Here is a 19,329-nt window from a genome sequence, read left to right on the forward strand (position 1 = left end):
CCGTCATGTGTTTTTATGAACTATGTCCTAGAGCTGCATGGATTGATGACGTCATCAGTAAATCGATCAAAAGAAAATATATATCGCTAACTAATTGGATAATTTTGTCATTTAAATTTTTTTCACAAGACGTGCATTAAAGGGGCCTTTTCACTGTTTTACAGACAAAACATAGAAGCAGGTTCTGGAACTTTAATGACCAACATCAGGAAAAAGCTTTAAAAAAAGGGAGAAGCTGAATCAGTGAAATAAAAAGGAATGAAATGTTTGTGTATGACTGTATGACTAATCTCCCGATCTTCTCCAGCGGATATCAACATGGGTCTGATCCGCTACGTGCTGCAGCAGGAGAACGTCCAGGACACCGTGGACAATTTCAAGTTCCTGGTCAGAGACAGCAAACCCAACGTGGTCAGCGATAACGTCTTCCACATCCAGTGGTCTCTCATCAGCTTCGAGCACAAAAGGTCAGAAAAGTCTGATTGTACTTATTTTGCCTTTTTTCCACCTCGAAAAATAATGAACGCTGTGACGCTTTCTGCAGCTACAACGTGAGCGAGAAGGCCGGCACGGTGGCGGTGACGGTGAAGCGGACGGGGAACCTCAACCAGTACGCCATCGTGCTCTGCCGCACCGAGCAGGGCGGCGCCACCTCCACCAGCAGCGTGGGGTCGCGTCCGGGCCAGCAGGACTACGTGGAATACGCCGGACAGGTACCGGAGAACACCAACATGCTGTCTGGGCTTTTATTCAGGTTATTTCAAAATGTCTCAAGGTTCTGGCTTTGACATGATGTTTAAAGCTTTTGTAAATATTCAATAAAAAATGACACAAGAATCAAAAGCTACATAAAAGCTTTATAAATACCATTGAATCATAAACTCTGAATGGAAAATTCAAGCTATTGTAGTAATATGTGCGAGCTGGCACTCAATGGTTTTGGTGTTTTTTTTATATCTCTATTATACTGTGTGTATATATTAAATTCAACAACCAAAAGCAAACATAATTAAGTTTGTGTTTAAACTTTTACCCATAATCGTTCAATCTTTGAAATGTTCCTCTCGATTATGTTTGTATTGTTTTTAGTCCCTTCGTCTTGACATCCACTGATCTTGCGAAGAATATTTTCCTAATTTCTGGGTGACATGCTTCACAAGCAAACACAAACCGTGTGACCCAGCAGCCCCTCAACCCGCCGTTGACCCGCAGGTGCAGTTTGACGAGCGCGAGGACACCAAAGTGTGCACGGTGGTCATCAACGACGACCAGGTGTTCGAGGGGACCGAGAGCTTCCAGGTGGAGCTGAGCATGCCGGCGTACGCGCTGCTGGGCGGGAACACGCGCGCCCTCGTCCACATCAACGACACCGAGGACGAGCCCACGCTGCAGTTCGACAAGAAGACGTACCACGTCAACGAGAGCACGGGCTTCGTGCACGTGCCCATCGAGAGAAAAGGTTTCTCCCTCTTTGAGTACAACTTTTTATTTCAGGACTTTCTTTTTTACATCTATGACATTTATTGATACATATTCTGGATATTCTGCTGGTTTCATGTGACGATTTACATTTAAAGATTTTAAAAAAAAACACATGTATCCATAGTTCATTCCCGCATGTTGGTATACTATCTCTTTGTGATTTTGAGTAGATTATTAGATTGGAGGTAATACGTTCAAATGCAGCCAGAATTAGATGCTAAATAATAATTTAGTTACCTCTGGCGGTAAAGACTCCACTTTTTTGTATTTGTTGGAATTTAAGTCAATCATTTCTTTATATTTTATAATAATAATGTTCACTTATACAATATTAACTGGTTCCACTTTAGAGTAAGCTTGTTAAAAAAAAAAGGCAAAGATTACCAACAAATTGTTTATAGTGGCATACAGCTAAAGCTAAAAACGTTTACACTTTGGCACAAAGTTCATCTTAATCTTAATTAAAAGCTCCAAATAAAACAAAATCCCACCAGACTGGTCCGTGCATGAAGTGTAATCTATCTGCCATTGTTTATGTAAAAAAAAAAGGAAGTTAAGAAGGTAACTACGGTTCTATGAATCCTGGATGACCGCCAGAGGCAGTGTTTCACACTGGAGGACTCATAGCAACAGAGTCACGAGGAATCCTTGAGTGCATACGGTTTAAGCAGAGGAATTTCCACCTCCTCCCGTCCCGCCCGAGTCCTGCTCCTTGTCCTGCTCCTTGTTATAATCCTTGTCCTGCTCCTTGTCCTGCTCCTTGTTATAATCCTTGTCCTGCTCCTTGTCCTGCTCCTTGTTATAATCCTTGTCCTGCTCCTTGTCCTGCTCCTTGTTATAATCCTTGTGCTGCTCCTTGTCCTGCTCCTTGTCCTGCTCCTCATCCTACTCCTTGTTATAATCCTTGTGCTGCTCCTTGTCCTACACCTCATCCTACTCCTTGTTATAATCCTTGTCCTGCTCCTTGTCCTGCTCCTTGTCCTGCTCATTGGTCTGCTCCTCGTCCTGCTCCTTGTCCTGCACCTTGTCCTGTTCCTCGTCCTGTTCCTCGTCCTGCTCCTCGTCCTGCTCCTTGTCCTGCTCCTTGTCCTGCTCCTTGTCCTGCTCCTTGTCCTGCTCATTGGTCTGCTCATTGGTCTGCTCCTCGTCCTGCTCCTTGTCCTGCTCCTTGTCCTGCTCCTTGTCCTGCTCCTTGTCCTGCTCCTTGTCCTGCTCCTCGTCCTGCTCCTTGTCCTGCTCCTTGTCCTGCTCCTTGTCCTGCTGTATTGACCAGAAGAATGAAACCATATTTGCCAAAAACAAACAGTATAAACCGGGAAAAGCAGGTGTGGTGTGAATTCCTGTGACTGTGTACATAACCCCCCACCCTTTCCCCCTCAGGCGACACCTCCAGCACCGTCTCGGCTCTCTGCTACACCGTGGCCAAGTCGGCTCAGGGCAGCAGCCTCCACGCTCTGGAGTCCGGCTCAGACTATAAGAGCCGCGGCATGTCCGGCGACAACCGTGTGATCTTCGGCCCGGGCGTCAGCATGACCACCTGCGACGTCAAGCTCATCGACGACAGCGAGTACGAGCTGTCCGAGGAGTTCGAGCTGGTGCTGTCGGACGCCTCGGACAACGCCCGCGTGGGGGGCGTGGCCTCCGCCAAGGTCGTCATCGACGGGCCGAACGACGCATCGACCGTCACGCTGGGAAACGCCACCTTTACCTTCAGCGAAGACGCCGGTATGAGACGCTCCTCTTCTCACGGTTTCCTTCTGAGCACGAGAGAAATTCTTTGAAGTTACACTTTTTCTTTTCTCTTTTTGTCTTCAGATGTCTTTACGTAGCTGTACATATAAGGAACATGTGAAAATGTAATGGGGAAATTATTGGAAAGTTTCCTTATGACTACATCAAAGATCCAAGGCTGGAGCATGAGTATAGCCCAGATTTAAATTCATTATATTAAAATTATAAATATGAATAAACGATACAAAATAGTGCATCATTCTACTGCTGTTGACAATATGCCACATAGATTATTTTTATTTATTTTTTTAACTGCATTTGCAGTCCTAAGCCTCTCCTACTTTCTTTCTTTCTGTCTCAATTTTTTTTTTTTTTTTTCTCTGACATCCTTCAAATGAACAGACTTGACGTGGCTTTAATCTTACAGAAAAGGCAGTGAACCGTCAGCATAAGCAGTTTCAGCAAAATCTGCTATTATTATTTGGTGACTTAAATCCCTTGAAGATTAAAGACTTTGAAAGCTCTCCCTGAACCCCGAAGGTCAACAAGAACATCTCTTCAGTTTGAAGACACAGAGAACCTGCGTTTCATTCTCACCTCCGCTCAACAGGCACAATAGAAATACCGGTACTGCGTCAGGGCAGCGACCTGTCCTCCGTGACCTCTGTGTGGTGCGCCACCCGACCTTCAGACCCCCCCTCCGCCAGCCCCGGGGTCGACTACATCCCCAGCTCCAAGAAGGTGGAGTTCAAACCCGGAAGAACCGAAGAGGTGAGGAGAGAGACTTTTGAAGCCTCCTCGTTAATCCCAGATAAATACATCTTTAATGTTTACAGCAATCCAAAGGAAGTGTGGGAATATGTTATTTTATGATATGCACAGTGCCTTCCTGGGGCCATTGCGGTCAAACTTAAGAATCATAATAATTACGTCGCTAAACTCACAAATTTACAAGAAAAGTCTGGAAGATTATGATCAAGTATTTCCTTCTTTCTAAGTCCATTCGCAACGTGTTATTTGATGAGGTGATAAAATTATTATTATATTACGGCAGGCGTCTGTAAAGTAAACTTTGCAAAGTAAAAAGAAAAGGTTTCTTGTTTTTTCAGCATCGATCTATTTTTTTCTTAAACTTTAATGTCAGAAGTATTTTTTAGATTATATATCTCCTCCCCCCTGCTCAGTAGTTCATGTTTTTTGGGCCCAATCGGCAGATAAAGCACAGTAATAACAACTAATATTTACTAATAACAAACCCTCACACCTGCTTTTCCACAGACCTGCAGTCTGACCATCATGGACGACGTCCAGAACCCGTCCATCGAAGGATCCGAGTCGTTCGTGGTGTTCCTCAGTTCTCCTCAGGGCGCCGTCCTCCAGGAGCCATACGAAGCCGACGTCGTCATCACCGACACCTTCCAGGACAGTACGTGGCCCTTAAAGCATTCACTCATCAAATCACATCCTGTGTTTTTGAGGCTCCTCACGTCACAGCCATCTTCCCCATTCTCTCAGTTCCCAGCATGCAGTTTGAGAAGAGTGCCTACACCGTAAAGGAGACAGAAGGCGTCCTGCACATCCCCGTCATCCGAACGGGCGACCTGACCTTCAAGTCGTCGGCGCGCTGCTTCACTCGCACCATGTCGGCCATGGTGATGGACGACTTCGAGGAGAGGAGAAACACCGATGAGTCACGCGTCACTTTCCTGAAAGGAGAAAAGGTGGAGTTCTGTGATATTCTGAAGTAGATGAAACCTGTTTGTATGTGTGAGGAATAAAAACAATCTTTTGCGTCTTTGTTTTTTAGGTGAAAAACTGCACCGTTCACGTCCACGATGACTCTGTTTTCGAGCCCGAAGAGGAGTTCCAGGTGCATCTTGGGACGCCGCTGGGGGACCACTGGAGTGGCGCCATGGTGGGCGCCAGCGACGTCATCACCATCACCATCACCAACAATGAAGATGGTGAGCAGGCGCCTTAGTCACAGACAGCAGATATAAGAATCATCCTCCTTAGTCTTTCTATATAAGAAGTTAGAATACATGGCATATTGTTTGAGTAGGTAAACTCACAAAAAAAAACTTTTATCTAGGTGGTTCCTAATAAACTGGCACCTCTCTGTGCGTTACAATACCAATAATACAATTAAGTACGTCCCAATAAATAGTATGTCAAATGTAGTATAACAAAAATTCCAGGATGTTCCGGTCGCATTCTGGTCGCATTTTGCAGCATGCAAGCCAGCATGCTTTCTAGCTGTTCTGACCCACAATGCATTGCACAGCCAATGTATGAGCAAGAGGGTCAAACTTCAAGGTGCCATGTTATGAAAAAGTCCCAATTGAATGCATACTGCAAGCTGCAGTGTGTAATAAAAGTTAGAAAGGTAAAAGTTTGCGATCTGGAGCGGTTTAACCACCAGAGGGCAGCACTGAGACCTTTTTTTCCTCCTCTCCTTCTCCAGCTCCCACCATTGAGTTCGAGCAGGCGTCCTACCAGGTGAGAGAGCCTCCTGGTCCCGATGGCATCGAGGTGCTCAACATCAAGGTGATCCGTGGGGGGGATCTGGACCGCACCTCCAAGATCCGCTGCAGCACCCGCGACGGATCGGCCCAGTCCGGAGTCGACTACAATCCCAAGAGCCGCGTGCTCAAATTCCCCCCTGGTCAGTGTGGAAAGTTTTGCTTTCCAAATATACATTTTCTTGGTATTTTTGTAAATCTTGGGTCCAAACTTCTTCTGGCTCTGCTCTGCAGGGATGGACCACATCCTGTTCAAGGTGGAGATTCTGTCCAATGAGGACAGGGAGTGGCACGAGTCCTTCTCTGTTGTGCTCGGCCCCGACGATCCCGTGGAGGCGGTGCTCGGGGAGGTGACGGTGGCGACGGTGACCATTCTGGACCAGGAGGCTTCGGGCAGCCTCATCCTCCCTGCCACGCCTATTGTAAGAGAATGCTCTGCCTTAAATCAGCATGATAACAACAAACCTAAATAAAAACATTGTTTGTTCAGAGACGATTTGAGGCAGTTGAAAAGTAACAGAAAACGACGACAAAGACACACAAAACGACCACAAAGAGACACAAAATGTCCACAAAGAGACACAAAATGACCACAAAGAGACACAAACTGACCACAAAACAACTACAAAGAGACTTAAAAACAACTCCAAAGAGACTAAAAATGACTACAAATAGACACAAAATGACTACAAAGGGACAGAAAATGACAACAAAGAGACACAAAACGACTACAAAGAGACACACAACAACTAAAAAGAGACACTAAACCAGTACAAAGAGACTTAAATGTACTAAATATAGACACAAAATGACCATAAAGAGATTAGAAATAACTACAAAGTGACACAAAAGCCTTGAGCCCATTGTCTAAATTACTTTTTAAATACCTGAGCAGGAACATCATCTGCAGTTGTTGAATTCCGAGAATGAAAGAGCGCATCCCTCCTCAGGTAGTCTCCCTCGCCGACTACGACCACGTCCAGGAGGTGATCAAGGAAGGCAGCAAGAAGACGCCCTCGCCAGGCTACCCTCTGGTGTGCGTCACCCCCTGCGACCCTCACTATCCCAAGTACCCCGTGATGAAGGAGCGCTGCGAGGAGGCTGGCATCAACCAGACCCAGGTCCACTTCTCCTGGGAGGTGGCGGCGCCCACCGACACCAGCGGCGCCCGGTCCCCCTTCGAGACGGTCACGGACACCACCCCGTATACCAGCGTCAACCACATGGTGAGTTATAAAGGGGGTTAACTCTGTCTCCCTTTTGTCCAGCCTCTCATGTCTCCTCCCGTCCGTCTCAGGTCCTGGACAGCATTTATTTCAGCCGTCGCTTCCACATTCGCTGCGTCGCTCAGGCCAGAGACAAGTCGGGTCACCTCGGGACGCCGCTGAGGAGCAACATTGCCACCGTCGGCACGGAGGGCTCCATCTGCCACACGCCCGTCACCACAGGAACCGCCCGGGGCTTCCAGGCCCAGTCCTTCATCGCCACGCTGAAATACCTGGACGTCAAGCACAAGCAGCACCCCAACCGGTGAGAAAACCCTTTGACATCGAATGTACGTCTCCAACCTGAACACGACGTTTTGTTTGTTAATACCAGTCTGTGTGCGTGTGTCGGTGTTTAGCATCCACATCTCGGTGCAGATCCCCCACCAGGACGGCATGCTCCCGCTGGTGTCCACCATGCCGCTTCACAACCTGCACTTCCTGCTGTCAGAGTCCATCTACAGGCAGCAGCACGTGTGCTCCAACTTGGTCACCCTTAAGGAACTGCAGGGGCTCTCCGGTTGGTCACGCAAAGAACACACCATGATGTTTTTATATATAGTTTTTTATATGTTATTTAGTAACCTGTATGTACAAATGCTGCTATAGCCAGATACAATATGCCTTAAACAAGTTATTAGATACTTGTTTAAGAATACAATTATTGATGATAATGGGTTTTTTTCTGAGCAAATACACACATTCTTCTCACAGAGACTGGGTTCCTGGACGACGTGTCCTATGACAGCATCTCTCTGGGGCCGGGGTATGACCGGCCCTACCAGTTCAACCCCAACGTCCGGGAGGACAAGAGCATCCAGCTGTACAAGCACCTCAACCTCAAGAGCTGCATCTGGACCTTCGACGCCTACTATGACATGACGGAGCTCATTGACGTCTGCGGGGGCTCCGTCACCGCCGATTTCCAGGTACGTCAGAACCGTCCGGGGCCAGTTCTTTCTGTGACTGCCGGAGACGAGTTGCCGCACTGGACATTGGTCAAAAAGATCAGTTAGAACTGCTGAACTATATAGCAGATGCCAACTAAATCTACCAGGCGGCAACATCTGTGCCTGAGAGGGAAAGTGAACCGAAAAAAGGCTTTAAACTCGCGTTCTCTCTCCAAACACCAAGATGATGGCGGCCAAAAACCAAGATGGAGACTGTCAAAAACCAAGATGGTGACAGCCCAAAAACAAAAAGTCAATGTATAAAACTAAGATGGTTACTCTAAAACCCAAGATGGTGACGGCCAAAAAACAAGACAGTGACAGCCAAAACCAAGATGTTTTCTCCAAAAAACAAGATGTTTTCTCCAAAAACCAAGATAGTTTCCCCAAAAACCAAGATAGTGACGGACAAAATTTAAGATGGCCATGGCCAAAACCAATATGGTAACGATAAAAAACCGAGATGATGACAGTCAAAACTCAAGATGGCAACAGCCAATATCAAAATGGCGACGGCCAAAAAAAAAAAATGCGACTGCCAAAGAAAACAGATGGTGACAACTAAAAACAAAGAGGAAACACCAAAAACCAAGCTGTCATCTTTCAAGCTACATTGATATTTGTCTTCAGATGAAAATGTAAATGTGGATCATCAACTAATCTCCACTCAGGCTCTTAAGGCTTTTGATGACATCACCATCAGAAGTTTGGTCAGTAGTCATGAAACTGTAGACAATCAAACTCTCTATTATTCCCAGAACGTTGGGGTCTTTTTGTCTGTTTGCTGAACACATTCTTGACCTCCGGACATTCAGCACCGTCAAAAGCTCCAGAACGAGCCAGTGGAGATTGTTTTGTCAAAGTGTCTGTTTTCAAGGACGAGACCTGTCGAGCTCACTCCGTTGTTATTTTACTTTTCAATAAGATATTCTGCATGGAGCCAGCAATAGAAAGTACTCCACCACAGTAGTGTCTGAAACCCTGCTAGGAGCCTTTTAGGGTCCAACACTAAATCCTGCTGCTGCTCCTCCAGGTCCGGGACTCGGCCCAGTCCTTCCTGACGGTGCAGGTTCCTCTCTTTGTGTCCTACATCTACGTGACGGCGCCGCGAGGCTGGGCCTCTCTGGAGCATCACACCGAGATGGAGTTCTCCTTCTTCTACGACACCGTGCTGTGGAGGACGGGTCAGGACCGAACATCATTTATTTCTTTATGTGTCTCTGTTTATGCTTTTCTTCTGGATCCATGTGCTGTTTTAAGTTCAACAAAATCCGTTTATTGCAGAACTAAATCTTCCAGACTCTTAATTACGTGATTCGGAGAATATTTAGTGCTTTTAAAGGCTACTAAAAAAACAGCAACTCTTACTTTACTATCGGAGGAGACGACTCGTAAATATGAATTAGGACATTACAACTAAACATGTATCACAATATGTATTTATTAATGTATATTGCGGTTGGGTAGGGTCCTTCAAAGTAATGAAGGATATCAGACTGGTGAGAAGATACAAGTTTGTTATACTTTCATTTCATATTAAGTGGCGAATAGAATGAATACGGTAAAAACATAATATAACACCATGAAACTTCCCCAGTCAATTACTGAAATTGTATGTTTAAATATTTAAATTAGGCATTATCTTGTTTAAATTGTGCTAATTTGTGTACATTTCTAGAACAGATATCTGAACATTGGATAAAGCCAGGTTCCATAATAGTGTTTAGTGTTGTTGATATATTAGAGTGAAATGTTATTACAGAGGAAATATATGATATTGCTTTTTATCACTTCATAAATCAGAAAATACTGTCGATGGTCATAAAAATACATTTTCTCCTTGTTTTTAGTGCTTATATGTAGTAAGGCTCTGAATGCCGTATGAACACACCCTGCAGTAGAAACATAACAGAATATACTGTAATGAGGCTAAAGGGACCTTTTTGTGAATTTAGAAGAAATCTACAGGCACAAAGTATTAAAATATAAACACAAATGTGTATTTCAGATATATTATTTGTTCTAGAAGTCATAATCTCTTAATTGAGCGGCGCATAAAGAACTGTGTCTTAATGTAGATGTGCGTTTGATTGGCAAACATTTGACACGTTGTGTAAAATGATGGGTAATCTGACCTCTGACCTCTCGGCCCGCAGGTATCCAGACGGACAGCGTCCTCTCAGCCAGACTGCAGATCATCAGGATCTACATCCGAGAAGACGGACGACTGGTGATCGAGTTCAAGACCCACGCTAAGTTTAGAGGTCAGTCCAACTCTGCGTCTCAGGTGTTCGAGTCCCAGAAAATCTGTTTGTTATTAAGTTATAACAGGTTAAAGTTTTGTGTCTCTTTGTGGTCATTTAGTGTTTCTGTGTAGTCATGTAGTGTCTCTTTGTGGTCATTTAGTGTCTCTTTGTGGTCATTTAGTGTTTCTTTGTAGTCATTTAGTGTCTCTTTGTGGTCATTTAGTGTTTCTTTGTAGTCATTTAGTGTCTTTGTAGTCTCTTTGTGGTCATTTAGTGTTTCTTTGTGGTCATTTAGTGTCTTTGTAGTCTCTTTGTAGTCATTTAGTGTCTCTTTGTGGTCATTTAGTGTTTCTTTGTAGTCATTTAGTGTCTTTGTAGTCTCTTTGTGGTCATTTAGTGTCTCTTTGTGGTCATTTAGTGTATTTGTAGTCTCTTGTGGTCATTTAGTGTCTCTTTGTAGTCGTTTTTGTCTCTTTGTAGTCATTTTGTGGTCACTTAGTGTCTCTTTGAAAGAGAGTGGAGATGATAATAAAATGAAATACTTAGACAAATATTTTTAATATACTTAGACAATGTAATAGTTTGACTAGTAGTTTTTTTTTTGCATTGCACTTTTGTTGTGGTGATCTAATCTTTTGTCTTTGAAGTCTTTTAGTGGAAAGTAAATGTATTTTCTCAGCCAAAACACACTTCTCTGTCTAATTGTGTCCTGCAGGTCAGTTTGTCCTTGAACACCACACTCTGCCGGGCCACAAGTCCCACCTGATGGCCCCCGACCACCTGGGCGGCGTGGAGTTCGACATCCAGCTGCTGTGGAGCGCTCAGACCTTCGACTCTCCGTACCAGCTGTGGAGGGCCACCAGCTCCTACAGCAGGTCAGAGGTCACCGTTCACAGTGCGGCTGCAAAGTTGATTTAGGATTCAGAAAAGAAAAACTATAAGAGACAATAACAAATGTGTTTTTTAAGCAGTCAAATAAAGTTTTTTTTAAACGCAATGTCATCCAGCTCGGGGTCAGCGCAGCCTTTCAAACTTTGAAGTACACAAGGCAACATACTATACTATACTATACATACAATATATATATTTTGTGATCACATTTCATTGATTTTCGAGATCTGCATTGGAAATCAACGGCAAACTACACAATTAGAAAAAAATATACTGTATACACCATCTATATATATCTATACTTTTTTTTCATGACATTACTGCATATCTATAATTTGATCACAAAAAAATCTAATTAAGTGTCTTAAGTGCATTTTTTTAAAAGAACATGATCCACGGTTCTTTACAACAATACAACATTATATTTTTTAAAAATGATACAACCCATAAAACAATGAAGAAAACATTTTTTTTTAACTTTACGATGTCCTAAATAATCTCTTTTGTGTTTGCATCCGTTACCAGGAAGGACTATTCTGGAGAGTACACCGTCTTCCTGGTTCCCTGCACCGTCCAGCCCACCCAGCCCTGGATCGACCCCGGGGACAAACCCCTGTCCTGCACGGCGCACGCCCCAGAGAAGTACGTCCCCCTACTGGATGACGACGTTTACAAAAAAGGGCCCCTATGGTGCATTGTGGGCCGGGAACAGGGCAAACCCAAAGGACAGCACTTAAACGTGTCTTGTTTGTTGCCCGACAAGGTTTCTGGTGCCGATCGCCTTCCAGCAGACCAACCGGCCGGTTCCCGTGGTCTACTCCCTCAACACGGAGTTCCAGCTGTGCAACAACGAGAAGGTGTTCATGATGGACCCCGCCACCGCCGACGTCTCCATGGCCGAGATGGACTACAAGGGAGCGTTCTCCATGGGTAGGAAGACAGAAACACCGGGGATCGCCTTTAAAGTAGCCGTCTAGAAGACTTTACTCAAGAAAAACTTCTCATGCTTATTTTTGTTTTTCATACTCACAAAAATCTTCAACGCGTCCCTCTGCCGCCCCCTGCAGGCCAGACTCTGTACGGCAGGGTGCTGTGGAACCCCGAGCAGAACCTGAACGCAGCCTACAAGCTGCAGCTGGAGAAGGTGTACCTCTGCACCGGCCGGGACGGATACGTTCCCTTCTTTGACCCCACGGGGACGCTGTACAACGAGGGGCCGCAGTACGGCTGCATCCAGCCCAACAAGCACCTCAAGCACCGCTTCCTGCTGCTGGTACGGACACTGACGCTGTCTTTTGTGTTCAAAGAAAAATCATACATTTTTGCAACAATTTGCACACATCAAGAGAGTGTTAGTACCTTGTACTTGTTTATTTCATTATTATAATAAGGTGTTTGTTGTTAGGAACCGTTCACTGAATTTACCCGTTTCAAGTTGAAAGAGCCCTTTCTAGATTTTTCTCTTCATTTTTTTGGTTTAGACAACCTACAATATTCTAAGTGTTCCTGTACAAAGCAGGCTAACACACCCCAACACACACACACACACACACACACACACACACACACACACACACACACACACACTCACACACACACACAATGTTCACAAAGGTTCTTCTTTTGGTGTTTTACCTGCCACACCAGTCTGACCAGTCACACTTCTCACTGGGATGGCACCACCCACACAAACCACTGACTCAACACGTGAATCCCGTCTAGTTGACAAAGCATCCTCCCTCGTGAGCAGCGAAGCTTTAAAACATTTGTTCTGTAGACACACAAATATTTTCTTAAATGTCACAACTTTTGATAAAGAAAAACACAAAGTTTAATTCTGATTATTTTTTCTCTGCAGGATCGTAAACAGCCGGACGTTTGTGACAACTTTTTCCATGACGTTCCCTTTGAGGCTCACTTCGCCTCAGACGTCCCGGAGGTGCAGACCGTGGCCGCCATGCCGGGCGTTGATGGCTTCACAATGAAGGTCGACGCTCTCTACAAGGTGTGTGTGTGTGTCTGCTCTGGTTGTATAGAAGCCTAGTTTCAAGTCTTCTTCAATACAGCATGATGTTAATTTAGTAAATTATGATAATTTAGAGTCAAACAGACCATAAAGCAAGGGACGCTTTAGGGGCGGGGCTACAAGTGGATTGACAGGTCTCTACCAGAGACGTATAAAGCATCTCTACGTGACTCCTCCATATTCTAAATATGGTCACGTCCATTCACCGGTTGAAATAAAACATAAAAAATGGCGATAGTTAAATCTCCAAACTCTCATCAGTCCACAAACCGATGGGACACGTCACGACAACTTTGTCCACTTCTCATGTACAGTCTGTGTTCGCCACAACGCTTCAGTTGATGACCTACTTAAGAAAGAAGTGAGAGACATTTCATTCAGATGTGTCAGTCGATCTTCAAAATCTTATTTATTGTATACATCACATTCAAGGAGATTCTCATCTCTTGTCAAGTTTGGATTTATTTTTCCTTTTGGATTCTCCTCGTGGTCCATATTATAGTTGTTGTCAGTTCATCAGCTGACTTATATATTCAATCTTTACTGTTTGATTACTTATTTATTTTACTGCAGTTGTCTTTGCTGTGGGTCAGAAAAAAGACACTTCTCTCTGGACAATAAAGCGCCGCTCTGCTAACGCCCTCTTTTCTCCCGCTCTCTTTTCTCCCGCTCTCTTTCTCTCTCTGTTGATTGACAGGTGGAGGCGGGGCACCAGTGGTACCTGCAGGTGATCTACGTCATAAGTCCGGAGTCCCGCTCTAGCCCCAGGATCCAGCGCTCGGTGACCCACCAGCTGAGCCACCGGCCCCGACGTGACCTGGTGGACCGCGGCGGGCGCCTGACGCTGGACGAGTCGCTGATCTACGACAACGAGGGCGACCAGGTGAAGAACGGCACCAACATGAAGTCGCTCCGCCTGGAGGCCGGGCCCGCCGCCTCCTTCAACGCCCACGTGGGCAGCTCGGTGGGCGGCGGCGTGGCCGCCGTCACCCTGCTGGCGCTGGTGCTGCTGGCCGCCTGCCTCCTGGTGCGGCGCTGCCGGCGCTCGGCCAAGAGGAAGGGCGAGAAGCTGCAGAAGGCGCACGAGGAGTACCCGCTCAACACCAAGGTGGAGGTGTGCCTGGACAAGTGCATGGAGAAGAACTTCAGCAGCAAGCACTGCACCGTGAGGAACGTCAACGTCTTCAACCGCAACCAGGACGCCGACGGCAAGGCCAAGGTCAAGCAGGTCAACCTGGAGGTCAAACTCCACAACAATCTCAACGACGGCACTGAGGTCTGAAACACTGACCAGGAAATATAAAATAGTATTTTCTAAAAGAAAGTTTGTACTTAAGGATTGAGATGTTTTGTTTGTGTATTTTTATACCATTTTGGAGAGAAAAAAAAGGGAAGAGCGTGACAGGCGGACGGCGGCGCAGCGGTTTGGGCTACCTCAGGAATCAAACACTCACTCTTATCACTGTTGTCCTTCACATTTACATCATTTTTGTTTTTTTCTTCTTTTATCACCGAGACGGTGACCGGTAGCTCAGACACTGCTGATTGTTTGGACAAAGCACTTCTCTGCTGTATGGAGTCGTTTCACTGCTACTTAACGCCACTACTGCGGAGTCGCAGCCGGTTTAGAAGTCTCTTGTCCTGCGACTGCTTCAGCAGACGTAGAAAGCAACTTCTACGCCGGCTGCAGCTGCTTCTGACTGCTGGGAAAGAATGAAGCACAGCCGGTGTGCTGCTGGCTGCTGAGAGTGTACATAATCAAAAGAAAATGAATTATGCCCATATAAGTGCAATTATGCTATAACTTTTATTGATTTCTCCCCTCGTGAGCAGGAACTTTGTTTGCATTAAAAGAACAAACAAACGTGTATTTCAAGCCTTACGAACCAACAGAACACTAATTATTTTTATTATTTTATGTCCTCAGATAGCTGCCAATATTAAGTGCCATGCAGTATTTTTTTCCTCATAAACGAATCATCCAAAGAAGTTTAATTTTGTTTTGTCTAATAAGCGAGAATGTGGATATTTCCACGTGATTGTAATAAATCAGACGCCGCCCGTTCGGATAGCAAAAGGTTTCGATCCCCGTCCACATGACTGAATGCTTTCGCCTTACTACTGTTCTGATGAGAATCACCACTTTGTGAAATGATGTATTTTATAATAATATGTGTGTCTACTTGCCTTCGTTCCGCCCCAAAGACACCCAAAACCCACCCTTTATTTGGAAATGTTTTGTTTTTCTCATGTTTGTATTATTATGATATTACCCTTCTATGTACCATGTTACGCTCAGCTTCTGATGTACCCGCGATGTTAAAAGTTACATAATGTTGGAGAGCGTTGGAAAAATGAAGAAAAGAAGAACCTTTTCATCATCTTTCTCTTCATCCGTCTCTCTGATTCGCCTCCTGTCTTCTTTCAACTGTGTGCCTACAAAACAACACGGGAACAGGACAAATTATGGAAATAACAATATATTTTTTTGGTGCTATCATTGTGTGGAAAAATAACTATGATGCTATCAACATGATGCCTGTATTTGGTGCCTTTTTTTAGTAATAAAAAATATTTTTAAAACTCCACAATTTTATGTGTTTCATGTTTATCCGTGATTTCTTTTATCCTTTTCATTTTGGCGGGAATAAAATACAATTTAAAAACTGTGAAGATGGCATTTTTACTGCATCCTTTTGCACAAATATTTCAACATTTGGCGTAATTTTAGAGATATTGCTAAAACTGGATGATAAGGTGGAAAATGTCCCTGGAAAAAAAAAAATAAAAAAAAAAAAATAAAAAAAATGGAGTAAAAGAACAAAAAAACTCTCGCTTGTCAATGAAAGTTTCCGAAACGCATTGACAATAATAGTAATAAATGCAAAGTTCATAAAAGTTAAAACCCTTTTAGTACTATAATAGCGACAGGCCGTCTGGGCAGAAAATGTCCATTGTCTTTTCAGGAGAAATTGTACTTTCAAAATCTGACAAGTATTTGTCACTATTATTTGTTATAAATGCAACCCTTCTAAAACCAACACGGGTGCGGTCGAATAGTCAAATTATTACCTCTTAACGTCTAACTCGAACACTTCTCCTTGACCTCTGAGGAAAACATCACGAGGTCACGCAAAGATGGGAAGGAGACTGAAATGAAAGAAGGAATATGGAAGTGAAACCAATAGATTTTTCACGAAGTACAAAGCTACGAAACTGTCTCTTTGTTCAGTTTAAACATGCTGAATTTAGTAATTATCCCACTAACAATGTCTCATATCCCTTTATGTTATGGTTTATGTGCAGATTGTAATCTGATCATAAGAATATGCAAACAACAGTTTTATGAAACACCACACAACTCAGTTTGACCTAGAAGTGTTGACCTGATATGTTTTATTGTAATGAGACAATAAAGGTTGATTCAAAAGATGATAATCAAAAAGACTGAAGAGTTCGTCCAGTTTAACTCTTTCATCAAAGCTTCTGTAGCTGAAGTCAAATAAAGAAATGAGGCTGAGGCTGCAGTTCAACACCAGAGAATACAGCAGTTTCCTCACTTTACAGCAGTTTCATCACTTTACAGCAGTTGCATCACTTTACAGCAGTTTCATCACTTTACGACATTTTTCACCAACTGCAATGTAACGTTTACGGCAGTGGAGAAACCAGTTGGCGGGATGGCCTGTCGAGGTAAACAGTGGAGAGGAGAACGTGTGAGTCCTAGTAATGGCGCTATTTAGTGCTGTTTAGTGCTGTTTAGTGCTGTTTAGCGCTGTTTTAGCGGCATTTTCATTGTAAATAATATTTTGGTGTCGAACAGAATATTATTAGTCTTGTTTCGGAGAGTTTGGGAGTGTTTTTGCAGCGTTTTTTTCGCCATAGTTCGTCTTTTTTTTGACATCGTTCTTCTCTTTTGCCATAATTCGTGTTTTTCTCGATTGTATTGGTAGTAATTTAGTAATTAGTGGAAGAAGAAATGACGATGATCTATACCGGAGAGAGCAAAGTCCCGTGGAGGTTTGTGGAGGAGGACGGACGGAAGGAAGGAGGAGTGTCTCCATGTGAACCACAGTGAGTCAACTTTATTTATTTACAATAAATTTATTACAATAATGTTTTTTTTTTCCTGATTGGCTTTGTTGCAAATTGCTTTATTGTTTCTTTATTTATTACTTTCCTATTCTTAAACAGTTGGAGGGGGAGGGCGGGGGGGTCTTTTGGATGAATCGTATCTAATCTTATGATATAACTTTTATATTTTGTAGAGATTGTCCTGATAATGGGCCATCCTCGCGCAGTGGTCGCGTCTGCGAGCGAAGCAGTCGAGCTGCTGATGCTGCCGGTGACGATGATGATGCCCCTCGGAGCCGGTCGCCTCATCGTCAAGAGGCCTGGAAAACATTGGAGGACCCTGACATTGCCAACCCTCACCCCCCCAGATTCATCCCCAAGCGTAGACCCGGCCCCCAGCCTCCTCTCACCACCAGCACTCAAACGCCACACGATATTTTTGCTCATTTTTTTGACGCCGAGGTGCTCGAGGTCTTGTGCGTAAGCACAAACAAAAATGCAAAGAAAAATTTGAAGAAAGGGAAAAAATTCATTTGGACTGACATCACCCCGCAGGAGCTGACAAGATACCTGGGCATGTTGCTGTTCATGTCTGTGTGCAACCTCCCAAAGATGTCTGACTTTTGGAGGCAGAAAAACATTTTTCATGTGCCCTTTCCAGCTTTAGCCATGTCAAGAGACAGGTTTAGGTTCATCAGCTCCAACTTGTACATGAGTGATCCAAAGGAGGACGTGGTCAACGACTGGAAAAAAGGAACAAAGGAGTACGACCCCCTGCAAAAGGTCCGAGCTCTCCTTGAGATAATCAGAAACCGCTCCAAGAACATTTACCATCCAAAGCAGAACATCTCTGTGGACGAGAGGATGGTTGCCTCAAAGCCACGTCTCTCAATGAAACAATATATGAAGGCCAAGCCGTTAAAGTGGGGACACAAGTTTGTTGTGTTGACTGATGTGAATGGATACACGGTTGACTTCAGGCTGGACACGAGGAAGAACCACGGGGCGTCCGTGGAGGGGCTTTCATTTGACGTGGTGACGCAGCTGGTGAACAAGAACTATCTGGGTAGTGGCTACGTTGTCTACTGTGACAATCTTTACACCAGCCCTCTCCTGTTCCGTCACCTGAGCCAACAGGGCTTCGGGGCGTGTGGAACATACAGTCCGGGCAAAGCCGGTGATCCGACGACTCGGGTGAACGCCCTGGACAAAAAATCAAAGAGAGGCTCCATCAGGTGGATCCGGGATGGGGACCTGCTCTTTGTAAAATGGATGGACACAAGGGAGGTCTCCATCTGCACAACGGTCCATCCTGTATACACAGGGGAGACGGTCCTGCGCTGGCAGGAGACCGCTGATGGGCCCCTTCAGAGGGTCCCTGTCCCCACACCCACAGCTGTGAGTGAGTATAACAAGTACATCGGGGGAGTGGACACCTCTGACCAGATGCTGGGAACAAACTCTGTGCACAGAACAACAAAGAGGTGGCCCATGAGAGTTTTTCAGCACCTTTTGGACATTGCTGTCACGAACAGCTTCATTGTGCACAAGGAGCTCAGCGTGAGTCATGGGAAGAGGCCGATGACACGCCAGGCTTTCCAGGAGCAGCTGTGTGCATCGCTGCTCGGCGTGCCGCTGACTGGCCCGCCTAAGCCCCCCACTCTAGGCCACTTCCCGGTCCCCACCAACAAAAGAGAGCAGATTGGGAAAAGACAGAGAGCAAGCATGGGGAGGAAACAGTGTACCGTCTGCCATAAAAGCACACCCTGGATGTGTGAGGAGTGCAACGTTGGGCTCTGTCTTCAGCTGGACAGGAACTGTTTCAGGGTCTATCATGGCCATAAGAAACACCTGGACATGGACAAACACACCGACCTGCAGCACGGGCGCTGAAAGCTCTGCAAACACAGCGGTTTAAGATGTAAAATATATATATATATTTTCTTCATGTTCATTTACAACCGTTTATAAAGAAAAACCTGATGAACATTCAAATGTGTTTTTTGTTTCAAAAGAAAAATGTATACGGTACAGTTGATTTAAACACAGATCCTGTTTCATGTGAAAACCTGGCTCAGAGGTCGCAACGAACAGGGAGGTAAACTAGCGGGCTGCTGAGACATTTATTTTTCACAACATAAG

The 19,329-nt window shown here is 44.7% G+C and overlaps 2 protein-coding genes across 4 annotated transcripts in view; both read left to right on the forward strand.

The window, feature by feature from the left end:
- The window catches only part of fras1 (Fraser extracellular matrix complex subunit 1), a 215,993-nt gene extending 200,334 nt beyond the window's left edge, over positions 1–15,659 (forward strand). Inside the window, exons 52-73 of the mRNA XM_068605059.1 lie at positions 308–467; positions 545–713; positions 1,213–1,459; positions 2,863–3,207; positions 3,824–3,984; positions 4,492–4,639; positions 4,729–4,934; positions 5,021–5,177; positions 5,678–5,878; positions 5,970–6,157; positions 6,686–6,961; positions 7,033–7,265; positions 7,360–7,520; positions 7,715–7,929; positions 8,984–9,134; positions 10,107–10,214; positions 10,912–11,071; positions 11,613–11,729; positions 11,851–12,017; positions 12,155–12,360; positions 12,946–13,092; positions 13,811–15,659. Coding sequence (XP_068461160.1) covers positions 308–467; positions 545–713; positions 1,213–1,459; positions 2,863–3,207; positions 3,824–3,984; positions 4,492–4,639; positions 4,729–4,934; positions 5,021–5,177; positions 5,678–5,878; positions 5,970–6,157; positions 6,686–6,961; positions 7,033–7,265; positions 7,360–7,520; positions 7,715–7,929; positions 8,984–9,134; positions 10,107–10,214; positions 10,912–11,071; positions 11,613–11,729; positions 11,851–12,017; positions 12,155–12,360; positions 12,946–13,092; positions 13,811–14,395 — 4,508 coding nt within the window. The 3' untranslated portion in view covers positions 14,396–15,659. The remainder of the gene's footprint in view (positions 1–307; positions 468–544; positions 714–1,212; positions 1,460–2,862; positions 3,208–3,823; positions 3,985–4,491; positions 4,640–4,728; positions 4,935–5,020; positions 5,178–5,677; positions 5,879–5,969; positions 6,158–6,685; positions 6,962–7,032; positions 7,266–7,359; positions 7,521–7,714; positions 7,930–8,983; positions 9,135–10,106; positions 10,215–10,911; positions 11,072–11,612; positions 11,730–11,850; positions 12,018–12,154; positions 12,361–12,945; positions 13,093–13,810) is intronic.
- Positions 15,660–16,770: 1,111 nt separating this feature from the next.
- Positions 16,771–19,182, forward strand: LOC137778921 (piggyBac transposable element-derived protein 4-like). Of its 3 annotated transcripts, none has more exons than XM_068566290.1 (3): positions 16,771–16,829; positions 17,067–17,187; positions 17,382–19,182. In XM_068566290.1, the coding sequence occupies exons 2-3, from the start codon at positions 17,093–17,095 to the stop codon at positions 19,078–19,080; spliced, it is 1,794 nt and encodes a 597-aa protein (XP_068422391.1). In that variant the 5' UTR covers positions 16,771–16,829; positions 17,067–17,092; the 3' UTR covers positions 19,081–19,182. The 3 variants fall into 3 exon arrangements, with proteins under 3 accessions (XP_068422391.1, XP_068422392.1, XP_068422390.1); XM_068566291.1 differs by having other exon boundaries at positions 16,788–16,806; XM_068566289.1 differs by lacking the exon at positions 16,771–16,829 and having other exon boundaries at positions 16,854–17,187.
- The last annotated feature ends 147 nt before the right edge of the window (positions 19,183–19,329 follow it).

The sequence above is a fragment of the Clinocottus analis genome, unplaced genomic scaffold, assembly GCF_023055335.1.
Source record: "Clinocottus analis isolate CAN_PGR_092001 unplaced genomic scaffold, fCliAna1.0.p SCAF_7, whole genome shotgun sequence".
In the NCBI taxonomy this organism is placed as follows: Eukaryota; Metazoa; Chordata; class Actinopteri; order Perciformes; family Cottidae; genus Clinocottus; species Clinocottus analis.